This window comes from Malania oleifera, chromosome 2, assembly GCF_029873635.1.
Source record: "Malania oleifera isolate guangnan ecotype guangnan chromosome 2, ASM2987363v1, whole genome shotgun sequence".
Classification (NCBI taxonomy): Eukaryota; Viridiplantae; Streptophyta; class Magnoliopsida; order Santalales; family Ximeniaceae; genus Malania; species Malania oleifera.
This window is the reverse complement of record NC_080418.1, coordinates 33,518,595-33,541,855: the sequence shown is the minus strand read 5'-3', so window position 1 is coordinate 33,541,855 and position 23,261 is coordinate 33,518,595. Positions and strand designations below refer to the sequence as shown.

At 36.5% G+C, this 23,261-nt stretch overlaps 1 protein-coding gene across 1 annotated transcript; it reads right to left on the bottom strand.

Annotated features, from left to right (window-relative positions):
* Positions 1-13,742: 13,742 nt before the first annotated feature.
* LOC131149582 (alpha-L-fucosidase 1) lies at positions 13,743-21,547 on the bottom strand. The gene is made up of 3 exons (XM_058100164.1): positions 20,814-21,547; positions 16,150-16,386; positions 13,743-14,828 (listed from the first exon to the last, which is right to left on the bottom strand). The coding sequence occupies exons 1-3, from the start codon at positions 21,398-21,400 to the stop codon at positions 14,066-14,068; spliced, it is 1,587 nt and encodes a 528-aa protein (XP_057956147.1). The 5' UTR covers positions 21,401-21,547; the 3' UTR covers positions 13,743-14,065.
* Between the last annotated feature and the right edge of the window lie 1,714 nt (positions 21,548-23,261).

The following is a 23,261-nucleotide window of genomic DNA, read 5'->3' as shown; positions in this document are numbered from 1 at the left end:
TTATCGCACATGTATGTTATAGTGTAAATGATGCGCATGATTTAAATTTCCGCATATTATATTTATTAGCGCATTTGGGATTGCATAGAAATAACCTAGGTTGTGATATTCTGCTAACATATGGTTTAACATTGGAATAAGTTTTACAAATTCCAATTCACCCCCCCTCTTGGAATACACCAAAGCTAATAATACAAGATATATTGTAAGCTTAATTAGACCATAGCAAGACCCTAGGCTCCAACATTCACACACTTAGCATACAATATATAGGTGTGTTGAAACTGTGCTTTAATTGAAGAAATCTAAGCAACTTAAGGGAGCTCGGGCGACCAAACCCTTATAGTACAAAACTCCTCGGGCGCTCGAATTTAGACAAGTTAAAATGTTGACTAGGCTCTCGGGCGACTGACCCTTGAATACACATATCTCCTCCGGGCGCCCGAACCACATGAAAATGACTTTTCACCAACTCGGTCTACCGAATGATTTAGTTCAAATTGAACCCCGGGCAACCGAACACAAGAGTTCGGGCTATCGAACCTATGACCGGGCACCTGAAGTCAAGAAGCTTTGCTACTGACGTTGATTTGGGTTGCTGAAGCTCTATCCGGGCAATCGAACTGCATTGAACACCTTTTTAGTATGTATCTTATCGGGCAACCGAACTTTGGTTTAGCCACCCCAACCTCAGCCGATTAAAATAATTTTAACCGTGGTAAAATAGGGTTAACTCGGGCTAATTGGATTTTAATCATTTGGGACTTTTTTAATTATTCCCATTTTATCCTAAACTATTATATTTTTACCCCTGGTTATAAATATGAGTTCATTTGCAAGATTAGGGCAAGATTAGAAAACATATTAGCCAAAATATCCTCTCTTTTTAAAATACATATTTTGGCCAAATACTCTCAAATCTCCGTTCGTTTGATATCCTCTGAGATTGTGTGAACATTGTTAGAGTGCTTAAGATTGCTATAGCTTGCTAGAAACTCCCACTTGAGTGATTGATTGTTGTATTTCTTTTGGGGAGTTTTAACTTAGGTTTATCCCACATATTTGTTCATTATAAATCTTGTGTGGGGATAAACCAAGTAAGCTTAGGTTATTTGCATATTTGTTGCAAGTATCCAATAGCTTGATTTTTGGTGTGCAAATATTTCTCAAACAAGCTACTATTTTCAAACTAGTGTTGTGCATCTTTCATTGAGGAAAACTTTTTTTGAACTAGTTTGATTATCTGATTTGTATACTTGGAATATTGATGTGCTATTGAAATACTTTGTTTTTATTCCAAGATATTGCTTGTGCTGAATACTCTTGAGCATTATACTGATTATACTATGCTGAGTATTGGTTGAACAAAATTTGCATCACTGAGCTTACACTATATCAATGTTATTGATGTGTATGTGATTGTGTGTTAGCTTTGGTGCAATCCCAAGAGGGGGGGGTGAATTGGATATTTAAAAATTATCACCTAGGTTAAACCAGATAAGCAGTATTACTTAACCTAGGGTCTATCTATGCAAATGTAAATCTAATCATTTACAATATAACATACACGTGCAGTAAGTAAATTGCGGAAATGTAAAGAACACGCACGATATGTTAACGGGGTTCGGCCAACTGTGCCTACGTGCCCGCCTCTAGCATGCAAGCAGGAGGATTCCACTAACAGCTCACTTAAGGGTAGAGCGGCACCGTTTACAACCAGGTCAAATTAACACAGGGCTGACCTCAACCTTAACCAGGTCAATTAGCGGGGCTGACCTCAACCTACACGCCTTAACAGGACGACGCACCTAGCTTTCCTAACCGGGTCTAAGCCAATCCGGGACTATTCCAGGGCTAGTCTCCCTCTTTAGGCCCGTGCCTGGAAATACAACCAAAGTGTATTACAATGAAATGGTACAGTGATTGTGCTTTCAAGTAAAGCAGATATGTACCCAAATTCGCGCAATTACAAACACCACAGTATGATTTAATATGTAAGCTCAAAGTGGTCTAAGATGTCAACTCTCAACTAGATTTACTATCGTTGTAATGAGTGCGTGAGAGTGCAAACCTAAATGATCTTTGTATCACAGGATATTCAATCTAAGTGCTCAAACAAAGATATTATCCAAACTTCATATATTTCAATCAATAAGTTTTCTCAATAGATGTATGTATATGAAGTTCTAGCAATGTATATGTTTGGTTTGCAAAAAGATATTCAATCTTTATATTCAGCAAATAATATGTTGGTCAATGAATATTGCAATAAGGATCAATATCACATAAACAAATATCTTTTCAAAGTTATATCAAGATAAATCCCACAAGAAGATTTTGCAATCCAAAAACAAATACAAACTTCACAAGATATTACAATGAATGTGCAATACTTGGAAGTTTAATATAAGTCCTCTTAGGAGAAACTTATTAACAAAGTCCCCTAAGAATACTCGGGTTGGCTCTCAATTAAAATCGTCACAAACAATTAACACATTTGGGAGAGCAACCTCAGAAAGCAACAACACTTAAATCACACTTACAAAATATGTTTGAGTGGAAGATCTGGTAAGAATAAGTGTTGGGGGCTTAATAAATGAGTATTATAAACTTTAGGATTTTTAGTGAATTTCTCCTAATCGAAGATTACTAATCCCATGCTAATTATCCCAAATGAGGGGGTATTTATAGAAAACCCTTCAAATATAACCGTTGGGGACCTATTAGGAATAATTAGGAAAGTTTAATGACCTTTCAAATATTTTAACCCTGTTTAAAACATTTAATCGCGGTAAAAAAAAATCAGGGCAACCCGAGAGGTCCGGTCGACCAAAAGTGGTTCGGTCGACCAGGACTCAAGTAGCTCGGTCGATCGGGGGCATTTTGAACTGAGTGGTCGGTCGACCGGGCAAGGGCGATTTTCAAGAACACCGAGGTTCGGTCGACCGGGCACTTTTTGAACTACAGGGCTCGGTCGACCAGGCCGCTGGGAATTTTTCCAAGACCCTTCGGTCGACCAGGTCGTTGGAGTACAAAAGTGGTCGGTCGACCGGAAGGTCAAAGTGTTGACTCCCAAGAGGTTCGGTCGACCGAGGTCAAATGACCTATAAGGTCTCGGTCGACCGGGCCTGGGTCAAACAGTTGACCCGGACCGGTTTCGGTCGACCGGGCCAATTTGAACTGAATTGGCCGGTCGACCGAAAGTGCACCAAGTGTGCATTTCGGTCCCAAGTTGACCCAAATAAGTCAATTTCAAGTGCCTAATAAACATATGTGCATATGTGTGTGTCTTAAGGTCACTTGGGGTCCAATTTGGAAACACCGAAAAAGTTCGGTGTCGGTCGACCGAAGGTCGACCGAGGGTTCACCCTAAGGTCTTTCTATGGTTTGGTTTGAGTTTACAAAGTAAATCATGCATGTGATGTGTGTGAGCTTATTACAAACCGAAAACCTATTTACTATTACAGACCTTTCCTACTTAAATATTACAGACCCGAATATAAATTACAACAAATCAATTATATCAAGGGTCTTCAGAGTCTTCATTTTCCTCCAGGTCTCCGAGTGCCATCATAGGATACTGCCAAGATAAACCTGCACATCAACTTGGCAATCATTAAATACCTGAGTATTTGTCATAATCAAAACAGGGTATGAGCCATAGGGTCAACATTGTGCGTATTTGGGTATAAATCTTCTTTACGTGAAAGCACTATTTATGTACCATTTGATTGTAAAATCTGAGTGTTTCTAGGTGTGGCCTGAGGGGGCGGTAATCTAGCCTAGTAAGGATTTGTTATAAAGGTTGAGGTTAGCCTTGTGCTAATTGACCTGATTTGTATAGGTGTCGCTCCACCCGTTTAAGTGAGCAAGTCATAGTAGTAATCCTTGTGCTTGTTAGCCAAGGCGGGGACGTAGGCAATTGGCCGAACCTCGATAACACTTCTGTGTATCACCCTTACTTTACTGCTTTCTGGTGCATGTGTGTTTGATTAAATTGGTTTATTTACTTTCTGGTATACATTTACATTACTTGCACTAGATTGACCATAGGGTTGTGAATATACTGGTGTTAGGTGATTGACCTAGGGCTTAAATTTTAAAAATACCAAATCACCCCCCTCTTGGGATCACGGTAAAGCTAACAGTATTCCTTTAGGCAATCTCTACTGCAAGTGGCATGAAATGAGGCTCTGGAGTCTAAGACCCAAGACTCCTGCTTGCTCTCCAAAGAGCATATCAATGCATCTTTTTCTCTTGAGGAAGAGGCGAGATTTGCTCCTGTTTTCGCCTCAAATTCCTTTCTTGGACTTTTGCACTAGTTTTGAAATGCTCGACCTTTCCACAGTTCTAGCACTCAACGTTCTTTGTGCCTTGGGAACCCCTGGGATTTCTAGATCTAGACCACCTAGTCCTAGATTTGCCACGTTGTTTGATCGTCCATGCCCGCTTCCTTTTCTTTGGCTTTCCACATTCAAGGTTGAATTTGAAGTGAAGGCATTGTTCGACTACATTATGATCTCTTCCGTCAAAATCATACTGATGACCTCGTCGTACTTCAGCTTTGATTTTCCTGCGGAGTTACTGATTGTAGTAACAATACCTTTCCAACTCTCAAGCAGCTGACTGAGAATCAGTAGGGTACAGATCTCACTATCAAATGTAATTCCAACTGAGGCGAGTTGATCCGACAGCTCACTGAAATTATTCAAGTGTCAGCTAAAACTTTCACCTGCAGACATACTCATGGTAAACAATATTTTCACCAAGTGTACCTTATTCACGGCTGATGGCTGCTCATGCATATTGGATAGCGCATCCATAAGGGACTTGGTGGTTGTTAAGTGCTTGATATTGAAGGCAACAGACTTTGCCAACGTCATTCTGATAGCTTCATGAGCTTTTCAGTCAAACAACTTCCACCCACTCTCCTTCATGGATTTTGGCTTCTCTTTCAATGGTAAGTGCAGCTCCTTACCAAATAAGTAGTCTTCAATCTGCATTTTTTAGAAACCAAAGTTCGTGCTATCAAATATCTCAATATGTGAGCTCTTTTCATTCGACATCTCGATTCGCTGATCTAGATACAAAATTAGTTCAAACGGACAATACAGTTGGATTTAGAACGGCCAAAAACCTTAGAAATGGTTCAAGTCGTTTGAAAAACAAACCCAAAATGACTCTGAAAAGCCCGGTCAAAGATCTAGTCAACTATAACGGAATATTCCTCTAACTGATAGAATATTCTTGATGGCATTAGTGACACCGTTAACTGACACCATTTGTTGACGTGGCAGCATGGGGCCCATCGTTGACGTGGCGATGATGTGGCACTATGAAGCCCACCTACTAGCATGTTATTATAGGACCCACTGTGGGTCCTAGATATTGACGTGGCAGTTGGCTCGGCCTTTGACGGGGCACTGATGTGGTGCTAACGCGGCGCGAGGCCTAGCTGACCATGTGCTAACATGGACAGGTGATGTGGCACTGACGTCACTTTGTTTTCTTCCTTCCGTTGCTTCGCTGAGCATTCGCCGGCGCATAGGGGCACGTGGAAATGTCTCTTGAACGTTGGCGGCGCGTGCAGGCGCGTACGGTGCCGTCTTAGCTCATTTCGAGCTCCGGTTACCACCGTTGGCTTTGTCTTGATGAGAGGAAAACGATGGTAGCCTCAAAACTGAGTTTTGGGCTACTGGACAGAGGCTCCAATCCATAAATTTTTTCTCCTATATGGCGATTTTGCTCCAACCTCGCTTTGATACCAATTGTTGGGGTGGATCTAGAAGCAACAATCACACAACAAAAATAAACAAACAAAATGGAACACCGGATTTACATGGTTTAGTCGAATCGACCTACGTCCATGGAGCACACACCACTTTACTATAACCTGGAGAACAATACAAGGAGGAGGAGGCTACTCCCTTTAACTCAACTCTCTTCTCTCTCTCTCTCTCTCTCTCTCTCTCTCTCTCTCTCACAACACACTCTCTACACACAACTTTGCTCTACGCACAACACAACACACGCACACTTCTCACACTACCACCCACACACACACACACACATATATACACAGATGGGAGAGTAAAATTCAAAGGAAGGCGGCTGCAATTTCAGCGTAGTCGGCAAAGGTTGGTGGTTGCCGGTCTCCAATGTCAAAGAACACAACTGGGTTGGTGCGGTTGTCGATGACTCCACACTTGCAATCTCAATATATATTATGTCTTTAGAAGAAGTTATAGCACACATTATTATAGTGGACAAAAATAAAATGCAAATCAAGGTTACAAAGGCTAAGGAAATGTCCTCCAAGGAAAATTTGACTAAGATAGAGCAGAGATCATATAACAGGAAATTTAAAAATAAGAAGTTTAAAAGATTGAACTACAAGCCTAAAACCAACAACGCAACATTCAAGAAGAAAGGGAACTTTTTTGTGTTTGGGAAACTTGAACACTTTGCTTCCAAATGCAGACATATGAAGTGGAATAACAACCTTACCAAACCAAGTGTAAACTTGGTTAAAACAAATGTTATTGTTGTGGTCATTTTTCAAGTGAACATGGTTGTAAAATGAAAGGACTTGGGGAGGGGGGGGGGGGGGTAGACTCTAGTGCTACCAGACACATTTGCGGGAAGAAATGCCTTCTCCTCCTATACACTCTTATAAGGGAAGGGGAAGAATCAGTGTGCATGGGCGAATGATAGGTTGGATTATGGAATGTGTGACTTCCACTTCATATTCTCTTTCTATTAATAGGGGATATCATGGTTTTTTTTTTAAGGCAAAAAGTGTCTAAGACAAGGTGACCGCTTATCTCCTTTATTATTTGTGATCTGCATGGAATACTTATCAAGATTGCCGTTGACTCTTGAGGAAAACTTTGAATTTAGATATCATCCAAGATGTGACAAACTGAACATAACTCATCTTACATTTGCAGATGACTTGATTCTCTTTCTAAGAGATGACCCCAGATCTCTTAGACTTCTTATGAGTTTCTTAGAAAAGTTTTCAATTAGTTCAGGACTCTCTGCTAATAACAAAAAATCTAGCTTATTGTTTGTTGGTATAAATGCTCATGACTTGGAGGAAATCAGAAGTATTATAGGGTTCCAAGATGGAGAGTTTCCCTTTAGATATCTGGGGATCCCTTTGGTGGCTTCTAGATTGAAAAAGATGCACTACTCTCCTTTGATTAATAGATTATCTTGTTTGTTCAGTAGATGGCTTGGACATACAATTTCATATGCTGGCAAGTTGGAGCTGATAAATTCTGTAATTCAAGGAGTTGAATGTTTTTGGCTTGCCATCTTCCATATTCCTAAATTAGTTTTGGAGCATGTTGTGAAATTATGTAGAAACTTTCTATGGGGAGGAAGGAAAAAGCTACTAGTGGCCTGGAAGGAGATATGTCTACCAAAATCAAAAGGAGGATTGGGGGTGTTTAATATAAAAACCTGGAATAAGGCTTTATTATCAAGGGCCCTGTGGAATATACATGATAAAAAGGATTCCTTTTGGTCTAAATGGGTAAACCATTATTATATGAAGGAAGATAGCATTTGGAATGTGTTTCCAAAACATGATGACTCACTTTTGTTTAAAAAGATCATGGATATTAAGAACCAATTCCTACAACCTTGTGGTGGTCAAGATGCAGTAGTGAGTCAGTGGGTAGTTGAGGGGCAGATATCTACCTCTGAAATTTATAATTTCTGGAGGTTTGGAAGTGTGGGAGCTTACCTAAACATGCTTTTGCCTTGTGGTTGGGTATTAAAGGGAAGTTGTTCACTCTTGACAAACTAGAATCTTGGAGATGAAACTGAAACTATAGACCACCTATTCTTTAAATGCAAGTTAACCGAACAGGTGTGGGATACTATTAGATATTGGTTGGGGTTAAGAAGTAATATGTCTACTTTGAAAGTAGCTCTAAAATTGCTACACAAGGAAGCAAAGGGCACAGGTATAAAATCTAATGGGAAAAAGATTTGTGTGGTTACTACAGTATACCTCCTATGGCATTTTAGAAACAAAAAGGAAGTTTAAAGGCAAAGGAATTGAACCAGATAGCTTGGTGAAGATAATCCAAACACAAACATATAGAATTGTGTATGACAAATATAATCCGTTTTCATATTTATGTGCTTATGTTGATGGCTTTTCTTGGCTTATGATGCTTATTTCTTGTAAAAGATTGTTTGGGGGGGGGGGGGGGGTTGGCTTGCCTTTTGAGTGTAATGCTTTGCATTTTTGATTGGGACTTTGTTTCCCTTTCTCCTGGATACTCCCAGAGTATACTGTACATATCTTTTTGATCAATATATTTATCGTTTACTGATTAAAAAAAAAAAAAAAAGGAAGGTTCTTTTCAAACTTGCATCTAGAAAAATCCTTTCATTGTCTAATGTGCTTTATGTCCCTAACATTAGAGTAAATGTTTTGTCTATATCTCTTTTGGGGAAGGTCAAGGTGAAATGTCTTTCAAATCTACTAAATTTGTACACACCAAGAATAATGTATTTGTGCGTAAGGGGTACTATTGAATGTACGTTGAAGTTAATAATGCATCAACCTCCTCTGCTTACTTGACTTATTTGTAAATTTGGGGCATGGTCGACTAGGACATATTATTGTATCTTAAAGAAAAATGAACAAAACAAGATCTTTTTTTTTTTTACTCTAATTTACAAAAGTGTGAAATATGTGTTGAAGCTAAATCAATTTAAAAAGTTTAAGTCCATAAATAGAGAAACTAAAATTTTAAATTTAAGCTATAAAAAATTTAGGTGAGCTAAAAAACTTCATGACTAGAGGAAGAAAGAGGTGTTATCAGTTATGTAACCGTCATTGATAATTGCTTAAGATATACCTTCTAAGAAATGAAGATGAAGTAGTTGAAATGTTTATAAAATATAAGAACAAAGTTCAAAATCAACTAAATAAGAAAATTAAAAGACTTGCATCTGATAGAGGAAAAGAATATGAATATGAACCTCAATGAATTTTGTGAAAAAAGGAAAGAATAAAACATGGGGTTTCACCTCCCTAGTCACCTCAATCAAATTGAGTTGCAAAAAGGAAAAAATCAACTTCTAAAAGAAATTATGGTTTATGGATTCTATGCTAATAAGCTCCAGAGCACTAGACAACTATGAGGAGAAGCTATACTATATGTCCGTCACATTCAAAATAGAATAGCTTAAAAGAAAACAAGAAGAACACCTTTATGAACTTTAGAAAGGTTAGTCCTAACTCAAAATATTTTAAAGTGTGGGGGTGTTTGGCAAAAAGTTATGTCACCAGAACCTAAAAAAGAGGAAAAATGGGGTCTAGAATTTTTGATTATAGATTTAAAGGTTATATATAGTATAGTGTGACTCATAGGTTTCTAGTAATTAAAAGTGATGTTTTGAATTGTTACACAATAATAAAAACTAAAAATGCAAACATATGTGAAAATGTTTTCCTACCTAAAGATAATCAAGAGAGAATTATGCATGGATCTAATATGAAAATTGAAAATGAAAATTCTAAAATAGAATTTAGGAGAAGCAAGAAACAAAGAAGGAGAATAAATTCGGAGATAAATTTATACATTTTTGCTTGATAGTTACAATGAAGCGATATCTTCTCCTAATGCACCTTTGTTACTAAAGAGTTGTGAACATTGTGCTTTGGACTTGTTTGGGTTGCTAATATTTGGTGACTTTTTGCTAATCAAATAAGTATAGGTAACCAAACCATTGGTTTGAAACTCATCTATGAATAAAATTATTCATCTTTTAAAGTGTACCATAAATTTTTAATTTAATTTTCATGACAACTAATAATAATTGGATTAAGATTTCCTACAACGATTAATCATATTTGATTATAATTTATTATTGATAGTTATAAAATTTATTAATTTGATTAGTAGTTCTGATCACAAAAAAACATTACTCAAATATTCTTATCAATTTTTAAAAATATAAATTCTCAAAATTTTATGGGGACTTTAAATATTAATATAATTTACTTAAGGGATGTTTTTAGCATATCAATTATTTTATTTATTATTTCATAAAGTAATTAAATTATAGTTTTGAAAATTGTTAATTCAATCATCTTCATTATTGACTAGGGAATTTATTAATTCAATTAGTGATAGCAAATAGATTAAGTCAATTATCATTAGTTGTTACAATAATTAAATTATAAATTTTTTAGGAGGTTTTCAAATCGCTAATCATTTTGATAAAGTAGGTTTTCAAAATATTAACTATTTTATTTTTTTATTTCATCTATTAATAGTGGTTATAAGATTTATTAATTCAATTATTATTACATTATTAATTTAATTACTAATAACAATTAAAAATAAATTAAAATTTTAAATTACAAAAAATATTTGAATTATTAATGGTTATCAAAATTTTAATTCAATTACAAATGAAGAGTGTTATTTTTTGCCTAATTCTTCTTTTGACGATCGATTCAACCTCCGATCAAAAAGAAATATGTAGCCCCCAGGGCTTGGTTCAGGTGGCAGTTCGGATACTAGGATTTTCTCTCACGAGGTCAGCCAATGCGTGCATCCCGAGTTCGATTCTGGCCCTGACCCCCTGAATTTACCTCCTCGTGGTGGGGTGGGGCCGCCATCACAGGGCGTGGGATTAGTCACGACCGGTGCGGACCGTAAAAACGGACGTTGACGGGCATGGATACTTGGCGAAATTCAAAAAAAAAAAAAAGAAATATGTTGATTAGATTTCATCTCTTTTAAGCATATAAATTCATTGAAATGTAGTAAAGATAAAATAATCTTTTTGAAGTGCTTATATTTACTAAGTAAGCATGTAAATATATATTTCTCAATAATCATATTAGTTAAATTATTGAAATTTTGATATGATTTCAAGATTGAAAAATTAACTGGATTACTTTATTCTAAAGATCCCAATTATTTTTTGAGTTTAAGATTATTTTTGTTTTCTTTTTGAAAAAAGAAATTTTGGATTCAAATTCTAGGTTTTGAATATTTGAATTGATGGATTTAATTTGCAATGAAACTCAAATTGATTTAAAAATTTTCTGATTTTCAAAATTTTAGAAAATTATTTTTGAGTTTTTGATTGATTATTTCAAGTAACAATCATAAGTTAATGCCCAAAATGATCAGTTTTTTTCATGCACAATTATTTTAATTGAAAATTAATCCCATTCAAATCATGTTAAGTTGAATGGAAATTTATTCAAATTCAGGCACAATCCAAATTTAGTATGACTTAAATTAAGGTTTAGTTCGAAACTAAGTTTGAATCTAGTTTCCCATTTAAAAACATATATTGAATTAAAAAAAACTAAAATCAAACTACAACGAGCAAGCTGGTTGGGAAGTCAAGTATTGGTTTTTAAAATAAAAGACAATAAATAATCAAATAAGCCAATAATTTCATAGGAATAAATAAATTAGCCAATAAAAAATTAAGCCCATAATTTAAAAACTTGAAAATACGAAAAAATTAAATTCAACATTTGGAAGTGATAGAACAATCTACTTAGTTAATACACAGTGTGTATTAATTTTGGTTATTTATAATTTTTTTCTTCTCTTCATACTCTTGTACTTTCAGAAAATATAAACAACTCTCCATCAAGGCACCAAAAAAAAAAAAAGCATAATTTCTTCTTCAGACAAAAAACACTCACCTCCCCTAAGGTTTGACAAAAAGACCGAGACTTTTCCAAAGACTTTAAAAATCTCAAAAACCTCCTCTAAGATTTGTCAAAAATCACACAAACCTCCTCTGAGATTTTAAAAATGTCACTAACGTCTCATGAGATTTGCTAAAAATACACAAATCTCCCCTTAAAAATCTTTTTTTTTTTTTTTGTAAAATACAAAAAGAATTTTGTATCTTTTTGACAAACCTTAGGAAAGGTACCTGAAATTTTTAAAATCTCAAGAAAGGTCATTGCCTCTTTGTCAAACCTCAGGGGAGGTCATTGTCTTTTTGGTAAAACCTCTAGTGGAGGTTTGTGTCTTTTGCCTTTCTTTTTCACTAAACAACTAAATAGCCTTTTACTTAGCTATTGTCCACATATAGAAATTAATATATTATTTAAATATTGTCTTATTGTTATAAAAGTACATGAATTCTATCCAAGAATTTATTTGATTTTTCTAGTATCTACAATTTTAAGATTGAGTATGGCGAGAATTATCAATTGTTTTTTTTATATTTGTAATCTAGATATTGTGAAAGGAACTCCCATTACTAAACAATGAAGAAAGATTTGAATTTAGATGTGTTATAAAGCATACTACTACTTCTATCAAAAAATCATGGGAGAGCAGTTCTTTCACCTTTTTAAGAAGGGTTCTTTAGATCACATCAGAAAGTGATTGAACATAAGAAATGTGGTATAATGGTAAAAGTTACATTCGTGGGCATTGCAATGAGCAGATATTGATATAATATAGTGAAGGAATAAAAAGAAGATGATTGAGAATATATAATACTCTTGCATCCTAAAACTCACTTATACCCACAATATCATACAAAATATTTTTTTTCCACTCTAAAAGCTTTAAAAAATTATTAAGAGAAGCTTTCCAAATTTTCCATAACTACCCCTTCAAATTAGTAGTTTGAGTAATTATATTTTTCATGATTGGTGGACCAATTTGAAATAGATATAGAGCAAACAATTTTAAAAGGTCAAAATTTGTACTCCAAACAGCGAAGAAGGTTTTTCTAACAATAGTAGCTTTAAAAGAGGTGGCTGCAGGTTGTACACTTGACTCAAGTGGGCTTGTACTTGATTAATCATACTGCATATACTCTAGACATAATTGTTCATTTAAAACACTGCACAGGAGAAGGAAAATAGTTAATAGCTGAATATATCATAGTTTAAACAAATGGAGGAAACACACATAAACATTATGAATTGTAGGAAGAACTTTAGTTGGTTGGTTCAATTGCCTTTGCATACTAGTACAGTACAATTAGCAAAAAGAGAATCATATAACAATTGCATAAAACAATTTAATGCTATTTCAATATCAATGGTCAAATTTTGGGAATACATAACTGGTATTTTTTCTTCAGAACTTTAAATAGATTATTTGTCTTTGTTAGTGCATATTTTGAAATCTTAATTGTTATTAACAATGATTAATTTTATGTTTTCTTAACATACAAGGAATCTCCAATAAATGATTAAGTTGGATTCAATTGATTTACATATAGGTCTTCTTAGAGTTCAATCACACACTTTATCAAACACATCATGTGCACATGAATATACATAATGGATGCTTATTTTTCTGTCTTTTTTTTTACACTCATCAACACAACCCTAAAAATTATATGTTTCTAAATAACAAAATATGCTCAAAATAATAATCAAATAGAAAAAATGTAAATAAGCTCATATAATTGGCAAATGAAAATACAATATAACCCAAAACAATGTATGCAATTCAAAAAACAGTTTCCAGAATTAATGGGCATAAATCTAAATGCAAAAAAGAAAGAGTAAATCAACATGTAAGAATAAATATTACCAATTTAATATAGATTGCTTTTGGAGTTTCACAAGATGGAGATTGAAGAAATTGGAATGATGATTTTATAATAAAATCAATGACGTAAACAGATGTGCCGTCAAAATCTATTTTTTCCCTTGTACAATATACACAAATAAAAATAAAAAAATAACAAATTGAAACAATACCAAATAACCTTTAAAAATTGAATCATTAAAAATTAATCTGTTCTTTACATAGCAATAAAAAGTTCCATTGGCCACCAACTTCGCAAGAAAATTGAATCACATAACAATAGAAACTTTACACTGGCAATAATTTGACAAGTCCCATTCGCTGCAAACTTTTGAAAAATATGAAAACAGAAAAGGCTTTCGAAGACCTATACAAATGCCTTGCTCAGAATCTTGTGAATTCTCATACAAATATACAGATGCCTGCTCAATCCATGGTCAAATGAGTAGAATCATGACTTATTTTCTTGAAATGGAGGTTTTTATCAACCCTTAAAAAACTTAGTCCCTGGCAACTTGAGAATGATACTGTGTACTTTGCTGAACAATCAGGCTGTCGTTGAAATTTTGCAGGCTTATATCAGAAATGTTGGTCATAATTGAAAAGGGGTCCATATAAATTCCTAAATAAGAAATTAATGGGTCTGCCCGAGACTTGTCAATAACAAACCTCAAACAATTTGATTCCACCTTGGGAAATTGCAGCAGCCTCCGGTATCCTACAGTTGTGCCACTACTCACTTTTTGCCATTTTCCTGCTTTATTCAAAATATCGAGATGAAACTCAATAACACGCTGACCCATGTGGATTGGCTCCTGAACTTGTAAAATGTTGAAAGACACAAGTTCTTGAAGGTCTAAATATATAACCCAGTCTGGCTGATACTCCTCAGGAGCCCAATAGGTGTAGATTCCTTCCTCAATGACATGATGAGAATCGAAACGAGAATCACCTATTCCACCTCGTGTACTGCTGGCATTAATATGAGCATTCTTGGCCAGATTTTGGGAGAATATAGAGCTCCGGAGCTTGTTGAACTCTTGGAGCACTTGAATATCTTCATCTGATATAAGACCCAAAGAGTTTGGGGGAACATTTAGCAACAATAGGCAGTTTCTGCCAACAGATTTGTAGAATATGTCTAGAAGAGTCCCCGCAGATTTTGGAACTTCTGATTTATGCCAAAACCAACCAGGTCTGATGGAGACATCACATTCAGCAGGTACCCAATCATGACCAGAAGGGTCTCCTCCACGTGAATATCTGTTTGACACGTCTAGCAAAAATTAGAGTGTCTTGCACTCCATATAGCATATGGAAATAATTCAGAAAGGAGAAGATAACTAGAAGGCAGTTGAATCATTTCTTCTCCTTGTTTCCCTCACATTCCCTCAAAGAAATAAATGGAGCTTTAGAATTTTCAGAAAGGGACACATATTTAGTACATCAAAGAAGCTCCTGAAATAAATTGACATATCATCATGGTCAAATAAATGAAATAATCAACTAACGATAGTGTGACTTATGAGTGAACCGAAATGATAAATCACATTTAGAAAATCAAGGTTTCTTCTAGTGCAATTGATATCTCGACAAAAACTTCACACACTGCCTCAGAGCACAAGGGCAGACAACTTTTATTCTGTGTTTGGGAGCATTAGTTTAGTTTTGGGGCTTGGATTTCGATTTATGTGTATTTTGACAAAATATAATCTAAATTGTATCGAATTTCTTCCAAATTTACCCATATCAAAATCAAAGACCTGAAATCCATATTCCCAAACATTACCTCTGTTTTTAGTGCAGCTGCTGAGTTCTGAATCAGAACAAAGATTTAAGACTGCAGAAACCAAGAGGCCAGTTCGTCATGATATCCTAGCATATGTCAATTATGGTGCGCCCCCAACAAGGGAAAACTGGGGACTGTATAAGCCTATTTAAGGTGCACTTTTTCACAGGCTAAGGGAGGCCAGGCTTGACTAAGCTCTTTATAATCTGGTGCAATCAAAATAAATGATTGGTTAGGCTAGGGCCAGGGAAGGGAGAGGACTAGAAGTGGCTGTGCCCCACCCCACCCTCCCCCCCACCCCCACCCCCACCCCCACCGGCTAACAAGGGTAAACTGTTTTGCAGATACAAAAACCAAAAGAGAAAAAAAGTTTAATTCCAGTAATGTCCTTATCCTATTTAGCCAAACAAGGGATAGAACAATTATCAAAATGACTCAAATTCAATCTAGTCCTGCAATGCCCAATCCCACATAACAAATGCACCCTAAAGATATTACACCTAGAACAAGCACCTGACCCTCTGTTTCTGTCCTAATTGAAGAGGAGTTATGAATGCAGTCATTTCCCATTTACATTAGAATATATAGGCTGTGCATTGGCATTGCATGTAGACTGAGGGTTTTAAGTAAACTACTAAAGAAAAACAGAAACTGCATAACTGTGATATGAAGTAAACTGGAATCAATAATCTGCCTTGAAATTGAACTGTACTTCCCAACTCAAAAGCTAAAAATCCTCTGTTCTAACGAGACAAAATGACCAATGCATTTTGAAGGTTGCAAGAAAGAACTCACTCGGGATCAGTTCCGCCAATTTTTGCATTACTCCTATTAAAAAGAGACCAGCAAGTAGAGCTGGCAACACCAGCCTCATCTCCAATCCACCTGGTATCAGGACCAGCATCAGAAAAAATGACAGCCCCAGGCTGATGCTGATGAATGAGACTAAACCAAGAATCAAATAAATACTCCATCTCCTTCTCCCCCTCCCCTTTTGCACCATCCAACCATACCTCTTTCACCTCTCCATACCTGTTTCACAATCAAAAGCAACCATCTCAATTTATTTGAAACACAATAAGTCAGACCAAATCCATAAAATTTTCAAATGTGTTCAACAGGTAAATTCCACAAACAACCTCAAATCTAGTTTCACAAATTTGGTTGATTTACAACCCCAGAAAGCAAAATGGATCAAAACCCAAGTTTATGAAGAGAACAAAATGTTGTGAAATTACACCCTAATATCATGCACACACACACAGAAAAATGAATAGAGAAATCAAAAGAAAATAGGAACACAACAATTTTTTACGTGTTTGATAGTGTGCCTACTACGTCCATGGAGCCTCTATGCAATTTCCATTATCTCGTCAATGAAACTGCCTCGGAGTTTCAACCCTCAGCTACAAATATGTATGTCCCATGTGAAAATCCCAAAATACCCTCGTATGAAAACATACTTACGCTAAGCCTTGGTTCAAACATACCGTACTCTGGGGAGACGGGGTTGAAGCGCCCCTGCAGGGCTTGGTTTAATTAGACAAGGAGGTTTCAAGGGGAGGGCGAGGGGGTCGTAACAAACTTCAAATGGACAAACCTAGTATGGTTTGTAACACAGAGATTAAAAACAACTTAGAACTACAATTCATATTTACAATGCAGATAATGCGCAGGCGAAAATGCCCATAAAAAAGAAATTTGAACATGCAAGAATCATTCACCAAGAAAATAAGAAAATCAAAACCTCACAATTTCATAAACAAAACAAACTTGGAATAAATGCTCAAAAACCAAACAACTCAGCCAACAAAAATTTCCGAAAAACCCCAGAGGAAAAATCTTTCAGCATACACATCTATACATTACTAGGTACCACAATTGTAGGCGGAGCTGTAGCTGTAGAGTCTGAGTCAGATAGTACAGTCTTGTGGCATATGCGTTTAGGTCATATGGGTGAGCGTGTTATGATGGAGTTTCATAAGAATAATCTTTTGAAGGGTGTCAAAACATGCAAGCTGAATTTTTGTAGGTATTGTGTTCTTGGGAAATAGAATAGGGTGCAGTTCAAGACAACCACACACAAGACAGAGGAAATTCTAGATTATGTTCATACAAATGTTTGGGGGCCAGTAAGGGTAGCATTGTGGGGACGACATATATATTTCGTGAGTTTTATCGATGACTACTGACAAAAGATCTGGGTATATTTTATGCGGCACAAGTCAGAAACGTTTTCCAAGTTCAAGTTGTGGAAAACTAAAGTGGAAAACTAGACAAGGAGGAAGATCAAATGCCTCAGGTCCAATAATGGTATTGAGTACACAGATTCAAAGTTCATAGAGTTGTGTGAGCAGCATGGCATTAAGAGACACTTCACAGTTCGCAAGACACCACAACAGAATGGTATTGGAGGAAGATCAAATGCCTTAGGTCCAACAATGGTATTGAGTACACAGATTCAAAATTCATAGAATTGTGCGAGCAGCATGGAATTAAGACACTTCATAGTACGCAAGACACCACAACAGAAAGGTATGGCAGAAAGGATGAATAGAACAATAGCTGAACGAGCTCGGTGTCTCAGGTTGAATGCAAGGCTTGCAAAGAACTTCTGAGCAGAGACAGTGAATATGACATGTTTCTTGATTAATAGGTCACCATGGGCAACACTACATGGGAAAGTAGTAGAAGAGGTGTGGACAGGCAGCGTGATAGACTACTCTAGTTTGAGAGTATTTGGATGTCCAACCTACGTGCACGTTTTTAGTGAGGAAAGATCGAAACTTAATGCAAAATCTAGACTGTGTATCTTTCAGGGGTATCAGAAATGGGTGAAAGGTTTTAAGCTCTAAGATTCGAAGGTAAAAAAAGGTGGAGATCAGTAGAAGTGTGGTTTTTGATTGAAAAAGACATGTTGCAGCGTGCTCAGGAAGAAGAGAAACAGGTGCCCGAAAATTATAGCAGCAATGAGCATGTGGTGCAAGTAGAGCTAGAGACTCATGGTAGAGATGACAATATTCAGAATGCAGGGTGTCCTAACTCAGGAGACCACCAGTATCACATTATAACTATAAATAGGCCAAGACGCATTATCAGGCCACTCCCCCAAGTATGGTTTTGATGATTAGGTTTCTTATGCACTCATTACTAATAGCGGGGATCCTATAACTTTTCAAGAGATGGTGCACAACCAAGAGAAGAGTAAATGGATGAGTGTTATGGTGAAGAAGATAGAATTTCTGCATAAGAACTAGACATGAGAGTTGGAGGAACTTCTAGAGGAGAGAAGAGTGATAGGATGCAAATGGGTGTATAAGAAGAAAGAAACAGTATCAGAAAAAGAAGGAAAAAAAATTCAAGACTCGTTTAGAAGCAAAGGGTTACTCACAAAGGAAAAGATCTCCCTTTGTGGTCAGACACACTTTCATCAGGGTAGTGTTGGGTCTGGTAGCACATTTTGATATGCGTTTGGAACAGATGGATATAAAGACAGCATTTCTCCATGGTAATTTAGAGGAGCTGATTTACATGATAGAGCCAGAAGGGTTCAGTCAGCTTGGACAGGAACATTTACTCTGTAAATTGAGAAAATCACTTTACGGGTTGAAACAGTCTCCGAAGTAGTGGTACAAACGATTTGACTCCTACATGATCTGAATTGGCTACGGGAGATGTGAGTATGATTGCTGCTTTTATGTGAAGAACCTTGATGATGATTCATTTATTTTTTTGTTACTTTATGTGGATGATATGTTGATTGCTACAAAGAGTACGGGTGAGGTCAGCAAGTTGAAAACCCTGTTGAGCAAAGAATTTGACATGAAGGATTTGGATGCAGCCAAAAAGATTCTTGGGATGAAGATTCGTAAGGACAGAGCTTCTAGAAGATTGGGATTATCTCAATGTAGCTATGTTGAGAGGGTATTGGAAAGGTTCAACATGCATAATGCAAAATCGGTGAGTACACCTTTGGCGAATCAATTTAGATTGTCTACCGTCCAGTGCCCGAAGACAGATGATGAAATTCAAGACATGTCAAAGGTTCCATATGTTAGTGCAGTGGGATGCTTGATGTATGCTATGGTTTGTACAAGATCAGAATTGGCAGAAGTTGTCAGTGTGGTGAGCAAGTTTCTTTCAAATTCAGGACGACAACATTGAGATGTAGTCAAGTGAATTTTTTGATACTTGAGGGGTATTACAGACTATGACATCATGTTTAGCAGACAACAAAGTGTTCCTTCAGTTGCGAAATATGTGGATGTAGACTATACAGGGGACTTGGATGACAGGAAGTCTACCACAGGGTATGTATTCACTCTTGTGGGGGGGGGGGGGGGTTATTTGTTGGAGATACATCGTTCAGTCTCTAGTTACAATATCTACAACTGAATTAGAGTATATGACCATGGTTGAGACTGCCAAGGAAGTTTTTTGGCTTACAAGATTGGTCAAGAAACTGGGTATTCAGTAAGGCAGAATTCAGTTGCATTGTGATAGTTAGAGTGTCATTTATTTAACAAAAAATCAAGTGTATCATGCGAGAACCAAACATATAGATGTAAGATTTCACAAAGCCTATTACCATAGATAAGTTCAAGCACTGCTTGGGTTTGATTAACGTCTCCACATGTTAGATGGAAGGTGTCCCAACCTATTGTCCCAAGTGGAGCTTCGGGTAACGTTTTCTTTTCTCCTAAGGGGTGATTATTCGCCAAGGTAGAGATTGTTGTAGTATGTAACTCATATCAAATGTAATACATGTACAGAGAAAGCAAAATGAGAAAAACAAGGAAGCCGATCTGAAGAATAACTGTCGACGGTTTGCATAGTACATTGATGGTTTCTTCCAGTAGTCAATTAGGAAGAAAACCGTTGACGGTCTGATGTAGGTACATCGACGGTTTCTTTTAGTGAAGGAAAACCGTTTATGATTTTGTTCGGTATCATTTTTAAAATTTAAACTGGGAAGATCAATAGATTAGGGATACAAAGGTAAATCTTCAGCGAATTAATATAGGGATATTTGAGAAATTCTCTAATACCTTTGTATGTCTAAGGGTTAGTATAAATACAATATTGTAACCCTGGTTTTGATGAATAGTGAATTTCAGCCGCCGCTTGCTACTGTGAAAGTAGGCATTCTGTCAAATCACGTTAAATCTTTGGGTTGCTTATTGATTTCATTATCCCTGTGTATTTCCGTATTATTCATCGTGATTGCTACATTCCATGATTGTTATTTCCGCAACAATAAAACAATAATATTGAATCAGGAACAACCCCCAGATTTGAAAATAGCAAATCAGAAAAGAAGCATAAAATGGACGATGTATCAGTTAAACCCCGAACTATATTATACCAAATAAACAAAAGCACTTAGAAAAATGCTGAAAAATTGAACAACCCAATTAACAAAAATCACATAAAAACACCAGAATTCACCATAGATTTACCGGGTGAGCAACTCGGTCATCTGCCCCGTGTAGAACTCATTGTACTCCAACGTCTTCCCGTAACACAGCTCGTGACGATCCCAAGGCGAGAGGTAGAGCCCCAATCCGATGCCGGCATCCCTAGCGGCCTTAGCAAGGTCCGCAACCACATCGCCGCCGCCGTTCCTCCAAGGACTCGAGCGCACGGAGTAGTCGGTGTACTCTGTCGGCCAAAGGCAGAAACCATCGTGGTGTTTGGCGGTGAGGATCAAGCGCGAGAAGCCCGACTCCTTGGCGACCCAGACCCATTGGGAGGCGTTGAGCCGGGTGGGGTTAAATACGGACGGGTCGGCCTGACCGGAGCCCCATTCGGAGTCCGTGAAGGTGTTGGGTCCGAAGTGAAGGAAGAGGGCCATGTCCCCTAGCTGCCATGAGAGCTGAGGCGAGGAGGGCAGGGGCAAAATGGGAAGAGGAGGAGGCTTTAGGCGAGAGGATGAAGATGGAGATGATGATGAGGTGGCGGCTAGCGAGAGGAGGACGAGAAGGGCGTACTGTGAGATGGGGTTTTTGAATTTGGGCAGTTGCAGAGCAGTGGGCTTCGTCTTCATGGGGGGAGAGAGAGATCAGAGTGCAAAGAGAGCGAGTAGGGTTCTCTTAGTTCCGTTACTTTCTCAGATGTCGTCTGGACTTCGTAGTATTTAAAAATTGGTGTGACCAATAGGGGCCAATGCTTAGACAGAGCGAGTGGGGTCACTGGACTGGAAAAGTCGCCATTGAAGTCCTCTTAACGCCGAAGTCACAGGGCCCGAAAGCCGCGAGGACTTCAATGTTTTACGCCGCCCCTCCCACCCTCTATTTTTCTCTCCTACGTGACTCGAGTTTTTACAAAAATATTTTTTATTTAAAAATAGGATAAAAGATATTAAAAGTATAGAATTTTTTTAAAATTTTTAAAAACATTACATACGTCTTAAAAAATATTAAATATTTTTCTTGAGATTTACCGAAAAGATATAGATTAATTTATTTTTTTAATAAAATATAAAGGTAGTTTTATTTCCTTTTTACAAATATTAGGAAGATTCTTAAAATTTTTGAAATTTCATGTCATTATTATTTTTTCTTTTTTCTTTTTTAAAGCGAGGCCAGTATCTTTTTACCTTTAAAAATAGATAAATATATAATAAATGACCACATTCGTGGTAAGTTAGATATAACTCCTATAAAAGATAAGATAAGGGAGAGACGACTCAGATGACATGGATACCTGCAATGCAGGTCACATAGTACACATGTGAGAAAAAGTGACTTAATTATTGTGGAGGGTGGTAGAAGGGGTAGGGGTAGATGTAAAATAACTTAGGAGGAGGTAGTGAGTAAGAACTTAATATTCTTCAATCTATTAAAAGAAATTGTCAATGATTGTGTAAATTGACGGAAAAGAATTCATATAACTGATCCCACTTTTTTTTTTTTTTAAAGAGGACGACACCTCCATTTATTTATTAATATACCATCACTTTTTGCGGAGGAATACCGTGGTTACAAGACCAACCAAACTGGGACAACAAAACTAAACATAACTGATAAATAAGATAAAAACATAAAGACAACTAAACTCAAAACAAAATACACCAAATAAAATCTAGAGTTAAAATAATAACGAACAGAAATGAGACCCCACCTATCCATCCGAAGAATACCTTTCAGATAACATAGTAGAAGGTGTTGTTTATCGTATATTACATTGTTTCCGATTTCTCATTCTTTAACAAGAAAATCAGCTGCACTATTACTTTCTCTATATTGATGCATCACCATGACATTCACTCCTTCTAACTCCACGACGAGCTCCTCTCAAAATTCCCAAAGATACCACAAATTACATCTACTTTTCCGAAACCAATCAATTACAATTCGCGAGTCACTTTCAATAATCATATTAAAATAATACAAACTTTTGTACAAACGAATTCCCTCCTTGATTGCTTTTAATTCCGCACTATTATTCGTACCATTGCTAAAAAATTTTGAAAAAACCGCTTTTATAATTGATCCCACTTAGTGAGATTAAGACTTGGTTTTGTTATTATTGTTGTTGTTGTTGTATGATAAATGACTAAATCCATACATAATTGTGCTAAAATATAATTAATTTTTTGAAAATTGATTTACAAAAAAACCAACAAACTTTTGAAGAGCCAATTTATGTGTCAATTTGGGGGAAGAGCCAAGCCACCCTTGAAATGTTGATTTATATAGGAATCTTATATGAACTAGCTTCTCATGATTAAAAAATTAATATTTTTAGGAAAATACTCAAATCACAGCCAAGCCACTAATATCGCTCCTTAATCCCCCTCTGAGTTTTGTAAAGCAAGACCTCCCACAATCTCGCTTCCTCCCATGCACGTTCCACTTCACATAGTAGCTTATAATATTAAGTAATTTTTTTATTATTAAAATTTG

Coding starts and splice junctions, on each gene's coding strand:
- LOC131149582 (XM_058100164.1), bottom strand. CDS start 21,400: ATGAAGACGAAGCCCACTGCTCTGCAACTGCCCAAATTCAAAAACCCC. Junction 16,387..20,813: donor ATGACCGAGTTGCTCACCCG/GTAAATCTATGG, acceptor ATTGTGAAACAG/GTATGGAGAGGTGAAAGAGG. Junction 14,829..16,149: donor ATTGGCGGAACTGATCCCGA/GTGAGTTCTTTC, acceptor CGTGTCAAACAG/ATATTCACGTGGAGGAGACC.